The following is a 15,671-nucleotide window of genomic DNA, read 5'->3' on the forward strand; positions in this document are numbered from 1 at the left end:
GTCTCGTGGCGATACATACGGAGGATGCCAAACATAAAACCGAGTTCCTCCTCGCGGCTCCATAGACAGTTAAACAATCTACAACATCATCCTGCGCCTTTGTTGTTAGACGGTAGCAAGCGACTGTTATCCTTCGAGCTAGCTAATCTGGTCAGTTTTTATAGGAGGGAAATATAAAAATTGCTTGAAATGATTAGTGTTACGTTTTGACGTAACTGAATCGTCCCGAAAGTGGGATTTGTAGCAAATTAAGTCGAACAAACTAGTCGCCATCAAAGAGGAAGTTTGACAGATCGAGGAGGTAAAGTGATACTATCTAAGCTAGCTAACTGCTAGCTATCCACTGCTCGTCTAAAACGGACTATTAACCGTTTAGTGGATAGATTTGGCTAATCCTAACCGAACGTCTCACTACCTGGATTACTGAGATTGGTCTAACTTTACACAAGCGATTTTAACCAGCAAACTCTATCTACGCGCGGATACTCAATCGATCAACTTGCGGTTAGCTAAGCTAACGTTAGCTAGTAGCAAGACATCGTTTCCCAAGAGAAGACCTTGAGTTCTTATTTTAGCAGGTTTTAAAAGAACCAAGTGTTTGCCTTACACTGTGAACAAATTAACTCACTTTTTATAATTTCCTGTTCTGTTCAAAATGATAAGTGGAGAAGCTTCATATCTAAACTGTAAATTAAATGAAGGTAAATGAAGGTGACTTTTTAATTAATGAAAATTACCTTATCATATTACAAACTCCTACTGTGTTTTTGTCTCATGGTTGATGTTAACACTACCTGTCTATGTAGACTTAACTTTTTGACCTATACAGGGCATTTACCCATTACAAAGCACAGATTAAGAGTCCCATCATGGTCTGACAGTTGAGTGTCTCTGTGTGATTGACTGTGCTGTAGGTCAGAAGGTTGGTCAGTTGTGAACAGTCCTCTTCATTTTCCATTTGCCTTCTGATCAATCACATAAGCCACAGTGTTTGGAGAGGTATAGTTTAAGATTCTCTATATGGCTCGGTGTTCATGAGGGCACTGGGCAAACATTCCCGATGGCACCATGCTGACACATGCTGCAAAAATGCTGACTTAAACCCAATTTCTCTGTCTTCTGTGCCTGCCTCCCACAGAGTACACATGTCGTCTGCAGCAGAGACAGTGGAAAATGCCTCCATCATTTCCGAGAGTGTGGCCCATGACGGAAACCGCTTGTGGATAGGCAACATCGATCCCAAAATCACAGAGTGAGTGAAAAGGAGGTCCCAGTCAGCTTGTTGCATCTTTAAAAATGTATGTTTCAGATTAAATTAGATGTGAAAGTACCCCGGAGACAGTATAATTACTTTGCCCTACAATGTAGTCACCACATTTTAAGGGATTAAATGTTAATGGAACTAAGAACAAATATATATATATCACCACAAAGCTACAAATCTCCAGGCAGCACAGTGAAAAACAAGGTTAGTGTTCAGTGTTCACTTTGAGGCTGCTGTAAGGCTGTCTGTATTGTGAACCTGAGGCATTGCTTTTTAACTTGCCCCACTCCGCCTCATAAAGAGGCAATGCATTGTGTGTGCATATATGATTGATTAACTATGTGCATAGTGTGTCTGTGAGTGTGTGTCTCAGGCTGAGACTAAACAGACCAGGCTGGGTGTGTGAAAGAGAGGCAGCGAGGCGTGGAGACCTGCTCTGCTAAGGAGCAGCCATCATTCCTCACTCACCTGCCCTGTTTACTCTCTCTGTGTCAACCTGGAAATGTGTGTGTGTGTGTGTGTGTGTGTGTGTGTGTGTGCGTGCGTGCGCGCGCGCGCGTGTGTGTGTGTGTGAGAAAGTACACAGTTGATGTTTGGGCGGCAGCTGGTAGTGGTGTAGGCATCAACACACTGAGGTGTCTGTGTACATTATTAGCATGTCTCACTTTACAGAACATCATATGTACATGCAAACATCCTTCCAATGTTGCGTTCGTGTCCACTAAGGACTTGTGTGCAGCTGAGTGAATGTGCAAAACTTAAAATATTTAGAGTTATTTAGAGAATATATGCTCCTGCATATATTATGATGGAGAGGAGGTAGTTTTTCGGGCTGAGTTGTGTGTTTGTGCGTCTGTGGGGGCTGCTGGAGAATGTATGGGCCGCAGCTCTGGTGGGCGTCTAGACAGGCGTTTCCTTCCCCTTTCCCTGCTCTGCTCTACTTCTCCTTAAATAGCCCACTGCTTCACAGTATGGAGGGAAAACAAGAGAAATGCCCGTGGCCCCTGGTGCTGATTGGGAAGATTAATTAGCCCCTGGATAGCATATGCAGTACTCCTTGTTTGTCCCGGTAAGCCAAATCAAAACTCAGTGCAGAGAAGGAGCGCAGACCCGAAATGCAAGGTGCTGATTACGAGTGTTGGAGGCCAGATCACTGAACGTTACGCACTTCTTTCAAAATGTTAAATTAATTGTAATATTGGTTGCTGGGTCATTAAATGTATACTAGAATTTTTTTTTTGATGGGTGTTTATTTTTTTGCAGATCATTTTTCCATATAGCAGTGTTAAATGGGAGGTTTTTTACATGATTTACAATTCCTGTTCCAAAAAAAGCCAGGATGCAGTGTAAAACGTAAATGAGAACAGAATGCAATCATTTACAAAAGAACTGTGTTTACCAACAACATCTTTATGAAGTGTTCCTGACCCCATTATGTGTTCACAAAGTGGTGAACCTCGCTCCATCCTCGCTTGTGAATGACTGAGCCTTTCCAGGATGCTCCTTTCATACCCAATCATGACACTATCACCTGTTACCAATCAACCTGTTTACCTGTGGAATGTTCCAAACAGGTGTTTTTGGAGCATTCCACAACTTTCCCAGTCTTTAGTTGCTCCTGTCACAACTTGTTGTTAATGTGTTGCTGGCATAACATGCTGGTAAATTATTAAATGTATTGTATGAGTATATCTCAAAAAGGACTGGCAAGTTATCACATTCTGTTTCAATTATGTTTTACACAGTGCCCCAACATTTTTGGATTTGGACTAGTAATAATATTGTCGTATTTGGTCTCATTTGCTGATCAGAGTATTTTGGAGGTTTCCAGTTTTGCTCTGGTTGGTTAAGGCGAAATATTCGGCTACATCGACATCTGTTTCATTTTGTGTAGTGTGTCCTCTGTCAGAAAGGTTCATTTTGGAGTGTGTCTTTGCAAAAATAGTTATGGTTATGACTTATCTCGAGTTTTCTTAGAAGGATAATAGATTCCTGTTGGACTCATAGCATACAAACCTGGACGAAAAATCTATTCTAAGCAAGTTCTTGTATAAAACCGAACTTTCCTCTCCCATCTCTGTGTTGCTAATGCTCTCTTTTCCTCCTATTTCTGTTACTCTGTTATGAGAAAACTGTAATCCTCTTGCTACTGTCCCACTTAAATGCCCAGTTAAGTTGTTGGCCTCCTTGTCAAAGGACGGAAAATCAGTCACCCTTTTCACTCTTCACCATTGAAATGATCTTTCTCGGCACTTAGATAAGCAGCCCATATAGTATGCCGTCAGATTTTTTCGTCTTTCCATGAGCTGCACACGGAGCAGAGAAGCAGCAGGTGTAACTGGAGCTTTCACCACATATTCATGTTTTTGTGCTTTTGGCTGCTCAGAGAGGGGAATTTTTCACTCGTGGTAATCCATCACCGTCTAACTCTTTGTTGTCTCTCTGGCCTTGTTACATTTTTTGTTGTGTACCTGGAAGTCGTGTTTTTTTTTTTTTTTTTAAAGAACGTATAACCATCATCATACTCATACTGCAGGCCTTGATGTTTTTAATTTATTGTAATTAATTGCCTAATTTATTTTTAAAATATATTGCAGAGAGCTGCCTTGCCACCTACTCGCTCCCCCTCTCTACAAGTTTTTCCCCCTCTGACCTGCACTTTTCTGGCCCGAACCATTTGTCTTATCTTTTTGTGGACCGGACTCACATCCCCCTCTTCCTTCCTTCCTCTTCTTCGCTTCCTCGCACTTGTATCTTTCCTACCTGGCTTCTCACCTCCTCTCTTCTTTTGGCTCTTCCTCCACCTTTCACCTTGCCATCAACATCCCCTCTCTGAACTTTACCCCCCCCCCCTCCTCTTCCTCCGGTGGTTTTTACAGCCCCCAGGAGGAGCGGTCCATTGTGGTTTAGCCCGCTAGCATCCAAAAATGTTCTTAGAGTGTCAGCCATTAAATCTCTCGCGCATTTACACATATGCACAAATGTGCCATATACATGTACAGAAATGTCTAGCAGTATGAAAAACTAACATTTAGTGCATTGCAGCTTTTACAGTTTTTGCATTTGACCTAAATGACTGCCTGTCTCATTTCCTGATCAGTGTTTCAAGTGGTCTGGAGGTGCATGAAGTGCAAAGGCAAACTAATTTAAGCATAAGAGAGCGGAAAAGTGTTATTAGTAATATGATAAACTTTTTTTTCAATGGAGGCTTTTTTTTCTTTTTCAATAAGCCTCGTGCGGGAGGAGCCACCTTCACATGGGAGCCTTGCAGGGTGTTGTCTGGGAACAGCAGAAATTCTCTTTGGCCAAAAGCCCTCCAGGGAGTCATAGAAGGGTGGAAGACATTAGTACAACCTGTAGCCAAAGCCCACACCTCTCCCTTCGCATCCCACGTTGAATCCCATTTAGACGCACAAATGCACGCTTGCACACTAACGTCATACAGCCATCTTTGTGGTGACACGCACACAATTGACTTCAGCATTTAAAATAACAAGCAACTGAACAATAAATGGCTGAAGCATGAATACCTCGCGAACAGTTATACAAGACACCCAAGGTCACTTTGAGGCCTGGACTGTCACATGTTAAACGATCAGATTAATGATGGCTGAATTCCATTTTGTTACTTTGGCTTCGGGGTCCTGCTACTGTTCATGCTGGCTCACTGTCACGCTGCCGTGACTTATTGGGACACTTGAATAGAGCAGAGCCATTGTTAAGATTATTAGTGACACCTGTGCTTTTCCTACAGTAACAAGTCAACAGTAACTGTATCTGCCTGTCACCAGATGCATCAAACAAATTATGTCCATCAGTTATATGATTTAAGTGGGGGACACTCATAAAGTGATATTTGGGCAAATAGTTTGCCAAATTCTGCCAAAGTACAAACATGAAAATGTATTTTTTTTCTCCAGTAATCTATTGTTTTTACTTTTGCATAAAGTTATTTTGTCCCCAGGACTGTATTTTTTGTACTTGTACCTAAAATGAGAGAGAGATGAGTGTAAACTAGTGACTTAATTGGTTTGCAGACAGGAGTGGTGCAGTCGGTACTTAGAGAACATTTCATTGTAGTGAGGAATGCCAAAGCCTAGTCTCATTACCTTTACATTCAAAAACATAACAAGGTACATCACAGGTGGTTTCAATGAGTGATCAGTCAGGAAGATGCTGTATACTGCTAATGAACTGTTTCTGGCACAAGAGTTTGCCCACCAAACATGATTAATCAATTAATTGATAGACAAAAAAAGAGCAATAATAGTGATAATTTACTGGTTCCAGCTTCTAAAATGTGAATATTTGCTGGTTTTCTTCATATTCTATGACAGGAATTGGAACATCTTATGTGAATATTTGAAGATAAGACAAAACAAGCAATGTCAAGTTGATCCTGGGAAATTATGATGGAAGTTTTTCACTATTTTCTGACTGGTTACAGACCAAATAATGATTCAAAAATAATCGGGAGATAAATTCACAATGAAAATAAACCTTAGTTGCAGACCAATAGCTGGAAGATGCGAATCATGCTGCATGCACAAAAATAAGAATACTACACATAGAAATAATTTCATACACAAGAGCTTTGACAGTTCCAGAAGTGGAAAAGCACCTGCTGCTCGGCATGTGTTGGAAACATTCAGTCGACACCTGGGCATTTACAGTAAAGCAACATGAATACAGTCTACAGGTGACCCTGAACTCTTCGCTCTTTTCCACACTGGCAGAAAAAGTATTTTTCCCATGGCTGCTAGTGGTCAGTCAACCTCAAACACTGCACCGCTCTTTAATGACCGCATATGTACGTCCAGCAGTCCCAGGCAGCTCCAAACAGTGAGTGGATGTTGTTTGTGCAGAGCTCGGTGCTCAGGGGGGATTTGAGGCTTCCTCTCTTTTATTCCCTCATTGTCCTGCTACTGTATCCTCAGCATTGTCTCAATGAGAGATTTACTGTCACCGGGCTGCCATACCAGCTGGCCTGCTGCTAAAAAGGTGTCAGGGAGAGAAAGCTGTCATTCTCATTAGCCCCACTTGACAGATTCACAGACCTTAGGGTGGCAAATACAGTGTGGAGCATATCTGTGTGGCTGCTTCACAGAGTTGACCTGCAGTGTACTGTATGGTGCATTTGGTTGACTGTCATGGAAAAGTATGTTCAGAGCAGGTCTGATGATTTTGTTAAATAAAAGTTTGTTCTCTCTGTCCTTATTTAAGAATTCTTTACACAATATATATATATATATGTAGAATACATACTATATTGCTCTTCATTTTACCCTCTGCTCTGGATTTCTGTACTTCTTGTGCTGTCCTTCACGTGATTCATCTCTCTGCAGGTATCACCTGGTGAAGTTGTTGGAGAAGTTTGGCAATGTGAAACAGTTTGACTTCCTGTTTCATAAGTCCGGGCCTTTGGAAGGACAGCCACGGGGCTACTGCTTTGTCAACTTCAACACCAGAGAGGTACATTTTGATATGTCCCAATTTCTTATTTCCTATGTGTCTCAATAATGTTGTTATCATATGCTCCTGTTAAAAAAAAAAAGACCACAAAGCATTTTAATTGATACAATTCTTATCTCACAATCTGTCAGTCTTGGCTGTAAAATGAATATCAATTGAGATACTGCATTTTAAAGACTATATCGGTCAATGGCCATACTATTCCAGATGTATTTGCGTGCATTTTAATCCCCTTATTGATGGCCTGAGAAAGCTTTATGTGACATCTTCAAGCAGTCAGGACCTGACTGTGTGTCTTACTGAAGTGGACCGTGTTTCTTAAAAAAATAAATGGGAGTTAAAAGGAGCCCGCTCGGCTTCACAGGTTCAGCAGGCAGTATTTGTTTTGGAGTGAGCCTGGGGATCGTGATAAGCATCTCGTTTCACAGCTAGTGTCTATCAGTGGGATATGAAGCCCTCCCAAAAGGATTATACAGAGGAAGTGTGTGTTTATCTTACACACTCACACATACACACAGAAAAAGTACTTCATTAATATAATTTAGCATCAAAGCCACTTACTCATTTGATTAGATAAAAGTACATTTTCTCTCACTGCCTCCCAAACACACAACACACACACACACACACACACACACACACACACACACACACACACACACACACACACACACACACACACACGCACACATTGCTTATGGTCTGTCTGGAGACAGAGTGGCACATCATCATCCATTATTGTTTCTGCCATCTCTCTATTGTGAGGACTAATTATTTAATGACTCGGGTGCAATCATCAAGGCTGATTTTTAATCATAATTGTAAAAAAAAAAAAAAAAAAAATCTCTTCCTCTGCCACTTTCTCTTTGTGTATGTGTTGTCTGTCTGCAGGAGGCAGAGAGGGCGATCCAGTGTTTAAATGGGAAGCTAGCTTTGTCCAAGAAACTGGTTGTGCGCTGGGCACACGCACAGGTGAGGGTAAGTGTCAAACGCAGCGCCAGTAAAAATCTTACACAGCCCGATGGCTAAGCGGATTAAGGCACATCATGTTGATGTATGACACTGTGGCTGCAGTTTGTGGTCTCCTGCAAAGGTTGACAGACTAAAAATACGTTTGTGCGTTACAAAAATGATATCATTGACTTTCAGAGACACAGAACTGCCCAGGAACCAGTGACCCTGTCGCTGTAGATAGAAACAAAGCAAAAAAGATGAGAGAAATAATCAATAAGGTCATTCTCCTGCCTACGATGATTTTCATGCTTAATTTTCACGTTACTACTGCAGCAGTCAGTTTACAGAGAGCAGTGGGATCCCGGCAGAACCTATGCCTGTCTCTTCTTAACAATAGAAAGCCTACTGGCAATGGGTGAAGGGATATCCTGTATAGAGACGAATCACGCCCTGCACACACACACACACACACAAATGCGTAGTAGAGGGAGGTCAAGGTCAACGCTGCTGCCTCTAAGACAACACGCTGCGGGATATATCTGCTCACAGATTCATTGTAACTGCACTCCACTAGGCCAACCGAAAACAGCTTTTGTTATGGATACCTTTATGAACCTAAAATTGCGGCTGTTTATATCCCACATGTTCGATTAACACCAGTCTGTCTGTGTCATTGGGAAGATAAGTTTGAACTACAGAAGGTGTCAGTCAACACCCTCTGCATGCCCTTCCCGTACACTTGCCAGTAGCCTCATTTTAGTTCTTTTACGATTGCAGTTTTTTTTTTATATTCGGTACTGTCACATTTGCATAGCTGGGTCTGGTGTTCACCATCATCTGGATCTGATACGCTTTTATTAGCAAGTCATCAACCAGAATTTCTTTAGTTTTGCTCATCACAGAGCTACAGCACGTTTGATGTATTTTCCATGTTCTACCTACAGGTTAAGGTGCGTCAATGTGAAAATGCATTTTAATGTCTTCCTGTTTCTGCAAGTACGTGACATAGTGGAAGTCGTCCTCCATCCATGACATTTTAAGCACGTGGCAGTTGATCAACAACTCTGTCTGGGAGAAAGTGTTTGGCTGTGTGTTTTCTAGCTGCAGAGTGAGGAAGCAAATTGAGTGGCGGGAAACACTGGAGTGGATGTTTAGGGTTGTCAAAGTCACTATTGCAGTTTGGGTTCAGCCTTAATTTTAAAAGAATGCTCAGACTCAATACATTAATATGACACTGCAACCACGTCAGCCAGGTTGGAGCAAAGCTGCCCCACAGGAATTAGTTTCTTCCACCCGGCCTGCCGTCAAGCTGCGGACCTGAATCTCTGATCAGTGTCCAGGCCAACAAAGATGAATAGCAAGAATGCATCATTAGATGTGGGCAAAGGTATTGCAGAGGAATTATGGCAGTCTATTGTAAACAAATTTCATATCTCTTCAATCCGTGCCAGGCATGGTGCAGAATCCTGCCTCGCAACCACTGGAAAAGACAGAAACTGAGTCGCTTTTGCTACCTTACTCGCCAGACACCTTATTTTACATCAATGGAAAGATGCACACTCACCTATCTTTTCGCACTAAATCACACACACTGTACTTTCTTAAGATAGAGAAAATGAAATACTCATCAAGGGGCTCAAGACTTTTTATAAAATATGGAATCATTTTCTTAAAATTAAAGAGAAAATCTGATGACCTACTCTTCTGTAAAAAGAAAAGTCACGCAATACAACCCTCTAACAAACTTTCTTGTAGAAGAGTGTACCACATCCAAAGGTTAGGTTTCTTTCCAGCTACTGGGACTGTATTGTGTGCTCAGTTAAACAACACCCCCAACCCAGTGAAGCTGATACTGTGACCAGTTTTAACAGTGTAGTCTTTATTACACCAGAAAGATTTAAGCAGTTTTCCACGGAACCAGCTCAGGTACAGTTGAGCTTGATTTTTTTAATTTTTTTTATTTTAAGCGACCCTCTCTTTGCCGATTCTATCCCAGAAGTGACATATGCGGACAGATGAGTCAGAGACAGTTGGTGATGAAGTTGTTGTCTCATTTCCAGGCTTACATCTTGACTCTATTATATAGCTTTGAAAGAGAGGAAATCACTTTGATGAACGTTTATTGAACAGTTTCCCCCCGAAACCCTTCATAAACATCCACGGCTCTCCAAATCAACATTTTCAACAGCTAAACAACCGTGTCCTAATTCATTACTCTATTATTCTGTATTTATTGTGTATGTTATGCAGGTTGAATTCATCTTCTTCTTCTTTCGTGTGACTCTCATCACCACTAACCACTCTAAACCTGCCTGTGACTGTGTCTTTTTCTACTGCTGACTCCACTCCTCCTGTATAATCATAAATTATTATTGATTAGATCATTAAAACACAGGTTTAACCAAACAACTAGACACATTTAAACAGAACTTTCCACAACTTAAACTGTGGACCGTGTACAGATTCATTATGGCCTGATTGGCTCAACGTAGCTCTATATGCATTCCAGCTGCATGCCTTTAGGAATAGGTGGAAGGGAAGGGTCCTGGCTGGTGGAATGGTCATTGTTTTAGACCTATTCTTGGCCATACATGTTATTTATTTCTTGGGACAGTATGTAAGAACGTCTGTGTGCTTTTGTGCATTTATGTAACCAAGCCTCATATTCCTGCAAATAGCTGCTGATGCACCAAATGCTGGGGATTCTCATAGCCATCAATCATGTTTGTGACTGTTCTTTCGTTTTTGTCTTTTTTTCCCACAGGTTTCAAGAGTTCTGTGTTGGGCTGGTGGAGATGTTTGGAAGGTGGTTTTGAAAGGAATGAGTGCAGACGTTGGTTGTTGGTCTCCAGCTGCTCCCTTTTTATCCTCCCTCGCGCCTTAGGGTGTGATTATGAGCTGGACACAGTCGTGCTTGGTTACTGTCTGTTTGACCAGACGCAAACACAATCAATACTTCAGTTTAATAATGTTGATGTCTGTGGGAGGAAGCTGGGGTTGGCTCTCCAGAGAAGTACTGTCAGTGTCTATTAAGAGGTCTGATTATTTCTGAATGTGTGGTTGATGGGATTTTTTCTTATTCTCTGTCTTCTTCTCCTACTCCTTATGTGGTCCTGTTCAAACTTGGGACTAAAATGCCTCTAAATGCAGGCGGGGCTGTACCCAGAATGCACCGAGAACACGTTGCTGTCTGATCCCTCTGACAGCATTGTCTTGAGTTTGACACAAGCCCTCGTTTAGAGAAACACAAATGATGCACTAAGCTATTTTTTGTGTTCTGCAGGAAAGGAAATTCCAATCTTATTGGTCACTGCACACATTTTAGATGCAATTTGATTCTAGCTGTGAGCTGTAATCTCTGTATTCAGCATCTTTGCACATATTTCGACATGAGGCACCACGTCTGAACAGGGAAGACATTTTATCTTTATCTGATTCTCTTGTGACTTCCTCTGTCTCCCTTTACAAGGATCTCTTCTGGCTTCTACCTGTTATTTTACCCCTTTGTCTCTCTCCATCTGTCTGTCCATCCGTGTCTCCATCACTGTTTGTGTGGGTCATTTTGTTTGGGCCACATGTCTCGTGTGCAGAGGTTTGAGGGGTTCCGTAATGAGAAGACGATGCCTCCGAGTCTGGAACCGTCATGCAGCGGCACGACAGAGGAAGGACCCGTAACTACCAACCACCTCAGGTTGGTACCAAACACACACAGCGCCATTGTTGCTTGTTGTTATACGTATTTTTATTGTAGAGTATGTCCACACTTAGCCAGCTGAATCTATTTTTTTCTCACTGTTCTGTCCATCCACACTAAGCCACCAGTTTTCGCACCCAAAAACTACACTCATTGAAAGCAGTGTCCTGTGGATGAATCTGAAAACACTGGCCTTGCATTTTAGTGTGGATGTGGAAAACTGAGCTTGTGGAAAGCAATGACGCAAGCCTGCTCAGACAGAGTCGAGGCTTGTGTGGCAGTGATGTGAAGAAGCCAACCTTTTCGCCTGTAAGCCACTCTGTGATCACTCATTTTGGCTGTCAGCATAGCCGATCACACAATGTTGTAAAGTTGTCTGTATACTTAAGCCAAAGTGTTTGTCTGATGGTCGAATCTTAAACCCCCTCTACCAACACCCATCCTGTGGTGAAATTGGGATTTGCTGTGTCTAGAACTGCAATGAACTATTGAATTAATCTTCTTTAATCCTCTGTCACAGTAAACTGAATATTTTTGGGTTGTGGATGAACAAGACACTGTCTCTGGTCACTTTAGGAGCTTTTCAAATGCCACCTTAACAAATCCTCCATTTAGCTCAAGCTCGGTCTTGTAGGTATCATAGGAGAGCTTGTGGGTTTGTTGCTTTCACTACAAACCGCAGTTCAATCCGAGTTCATCTGAGTACAACCGGACTAACACTTTGGTTCAAAAAACATCTGTGCAAGTGTTGAAGTTCTAACATGTTCCATCATTGTGGCTACACTTTTTCAGCCTGCATTCACACACACACACACACACACACACACACACACACACACACACACACACACACACACACACACACACACACTGTAAGTACACCAATCAAATGGAGCACTGTTAAGTCGGTGAAAGGCCTCTTGTGCTCACAGTTTCAACTCTTACCGAGACAATCCAGTGCATGGAGCAAGTTATCAGCTATCTGGATTCTTCTCAGGAAACGCTCCACACTTTGGTTCTAGTGTAAACTTCAAAATCACTCTCCACACAGCACAAGAGAGGAAATATAAACACTCTTTTTTCCCTGATTCCCCCTCTAGACTCTCCCTCTCTGCTGCGTTGAAGACACTTCCCCCAGTCGCTCTTCTTCCTACCTGCTCTGCAATTTTTCCTACAAACTTCTCTCACTTGCTCCTTCAAATTCAGTTTCACCATTTAAATGCACGTTTTTCTGCTATTTTTCATTTCTTGTGCTCCATTTTCTTCTCCTGCGTCTGTCCCTCCATGTAAATGAGAGTGTTAATACTGCGTCTTCCTTCCCCCTCAGCCACAGCCGAGATCTGTCCATCACTCAGTTCGTCCGTCACCCTCAGCATCAACAGTGGTATTCCCTCCCCTCAGCCTCGTTGCTAACATCTCTCTTTTATTCCCCTCCACCCCACCTCTAGCACGAGCGCTAAGATCCGCGCCATCGAGGCCAAGCTCCAGATGATGGAGGAGAATCCGGATGATGACTACTCAGGCCCGTCGGCCTACGTTTACAACAAACCGCCAGAGAGGAAACGCTGGGAGCCCTACTCTAAATCTCACCACAATAACCAGAGCAGGCCCTTCCGCAAGTTTAGGAGATGACCCATCCTCCCACTCACTCTGGAGATCCCCCCCCACCACCACCACCCACATACACACCTCAGCCCCCACCCACACACAAACAGACTCTACACTAGATATAAAGACTGTACACATCCCATCTGGGAATAAAAGGTTTTGAAGTTGTTCGTAATACTTTGAGAACCTGAACTCTTTTGGAATAATCACAGCAATCACGGAGAAGTACCTAAAGTGGTTTTGAGTTATTTTGGGTCACAGCGTCAGTTGTTATTCAGTCTTAACATATGCCCCATACCTGACTGCTGCTCAGGTTGGATCCCTTATCAGTCTGCTTTCTCACTTTTGCAGAGATTTAATGCAGGTGAATCATGACAGCTGGGAGTCACATGACGCACAGCTGCTAGGATAGAGAAATGTTATTATTAAGGAGTCTAAATGCTCATCCTCTTATTGTTTTGGAGGTGTGTTTTTTTTACTTTCAGATCTCACATTATTTAAAGGTGAAATACAAATTTTGTGTCTTTATTCAAGACTTGAGTGAAGAGGAGGAAATACACAGATTTGTAGCAGGTTTGTATTAATAGAGTTCAGATGATAAGCCACAAGCCACTCGACGACACGTACTGTAAGTTGCAGTATTTTTCTGTGATGTTCCTACTTTTCCTAATAGTTTGCCTTTTTTTTTTTCTTCTTGTATCCAATTTTTATACGACTGCAGTTAAACTCTTTTTACTGACTTTTTTTTTTGTGTGTGGAGTTTTGGTATCCCCCTTTGCCACAGTCTCTTTTATTTTAATTTTTCAATTAAAGGCAATTCAATATCACATCTGCAGCGTGCTGTTGTAGATTCTCGACTACTACAAGATTCAGTGTTATGGTTTGTCACTCAGCGCTCAACATTGAAATACTCTGTCCACATGTTTTTGCTGATATCATGGTGTTGTTTTGTAAGACATTTGGTAAACCATCTGCATCTCAACTGGAGATTTAAAGGACTGCTCACTAAAACTAATCCACCGTTATTATCTGAGTTCAAAAAAAGCAGTCCTGAAATATCTCAGATTTTTTTTAAACCAGGGAGATTACCACAATTAAACCTAATGTCACAAATCTTTTCTGTAATATGATAATCCTGGTATGTTTGGAGGCCCACTTTTCTTTTTTGACTCCCCAGACAGCTGGCTTTATCCACTTTTGTGCAGTCTACCAAAACGTGCTGTAAATCAGTTGAATATTTTGTAGACTTTTTTGCATATGGGTTTATGTGCAAACTGTTTTAAAATGTAAAGTTTGTTATTGCTTTCTATGTCTTGTCAGTGGAGCAAAATAGTTGTTTTGTGTGACCTGAGTTGTGTTTTCCTGCAGGTGTGATGTGAGGTTATAAAACCCGTTCTCGAGGCAAAAAGACGCACAATACGTTGGCGAAATCATAGTCTGAGTATGTTTGCGTGAAGAGTGAGTTTACCAACCAAAGGTCCTTTGCAGAGCCAATGTTTTTGAGAGTTTACGAAGAATATTTAACGCGCATTTAGGCTAGACGAAGTGCAGCAGGGATAGAGATCGATAGGCCAATCGGACAGGATGAAAGAAGGAGCATCGTTTCGTGCGCACGGAAGAAATCAAATCCTACCTCTTGACATACATCACGCAGCCCTTTTTTTAATGTCGCTCAACCGACTGCAGAACATTTCTGATATCCATGAAATCAAATTAACGACTTCTTTGAGATGTGTGTATTTATCTGTTTTCAATAAAACACCTATTCGATCAAATATTTTTTCGATTGATTAAATTTAAAAAAAAATAATTTCACCTCTTTTTTTTCTTTTGATCATTTCTGATCTATACATTTGCAGATAATCGTGAGATCCTCGCCTGATGGACGCGTCGGTTTAAAGCGGCTGGATGTATATCCGGTCATTATCGGCCTTTGTGAGCCTTTTCTTTCATCTGCATCAGCTCCTCTACTGTTCGCAGAAATAATAATAATAAAGAAAAGGCTGCTCATCCTTTTTCATGATTTTTTTTTTTTTTTTTGTTTCGGGTTATATATCCTAAAACACTTGTGTCACAATAAAAGATTAAAATACAACCCTAACCTTTTTTTTTATAATCCGTAAATACTGTGTAGTTATTTAAGTTTGCTTTTCTTCCATGTAAATCCCAAACATGCATTTGTTAACCATCCGTTTATTACGTCTTTTTCCTTAATTTTACGCAACACATGTAATTTAAAATACTTTTAAATTATTGCAATAACGAAAACTAAAACGGATTTTTAAGTATAAAAAATAAGCCTTAAATACTGAGGACGAATGGCGCTCAAATACGTGGGAGCGAGGAGAATACACATGATTACACCACTGAAATTAATTAAACTCTATTTTTCTCTGTGGAATTTGAATAAATGTATTATGGTGATCTACTCGTGTATTTTGGGGCATCTTTATTTTTCTGTTCTATTGTAGACGCTGTTCAGCCTGAACACACAGGAGAAACCAGCATATGTATGATGATGCTATGTATAAAAAGGTCTATTTATATGTCCGAGTATGTAGGTTAATTACTGCGTTACAGCCTATAGGTCAGCTTGTATATTTCTGGTAGCAAATAAATGGTAATTATAGAAACAGCTATAATTTACATTGGGTATTTTTTTCTCTGGCAGTCGATATA

The 15,671-nt window shown here is 41.3% G+C and overlaps 1 protein-coding gene across 1 annotated transcript; it reads left to right on the forward strand.

The window, feature by feature from the left end:
* The first annotated feature begins 97 nt into the window (after positions 1-97).
* On the forward strand, positions 98-15,483 carry rbm18 (RNA binding motif protein 18). The gene is made up of 6 exons (XM_041960878.1): positions 98-301; positions 1,139-1,252; positions 6,610-6,736; positions 7,628-7,708; positions 11,281-11,381; positions 12,833-15,483. Exons 2-6 carry the CDS (start codon positions 1,146-1,148, stop codon positions 13,014-13,016), a joined length of 600 nt encoding a protein of 199 aa, XP_041816812.1. The 5' UTR covers positions 98-301; positions 1,139-1,145; the 3' UTR covers positions 13,017-15,483.
* The last annotated feature ends 188 nt before the right edge of the window (positions 15,484-15,671 follow it).

This window comes from Chelmon rostratus, chromosome 19 (genome assembly GCF_017976325.1).
Source record: "Chelmon rostratus isolate fCheRos1 chromosome 19, fCheRos1.pri, whole genome shotgun sequence".
Lineage (NCBI taxonomy): Eukaryota > Metazoa > Chordata > Actinopteri > Chaetodontiformes > Chaetodontidae > Chelmon > Chelmon rostratus.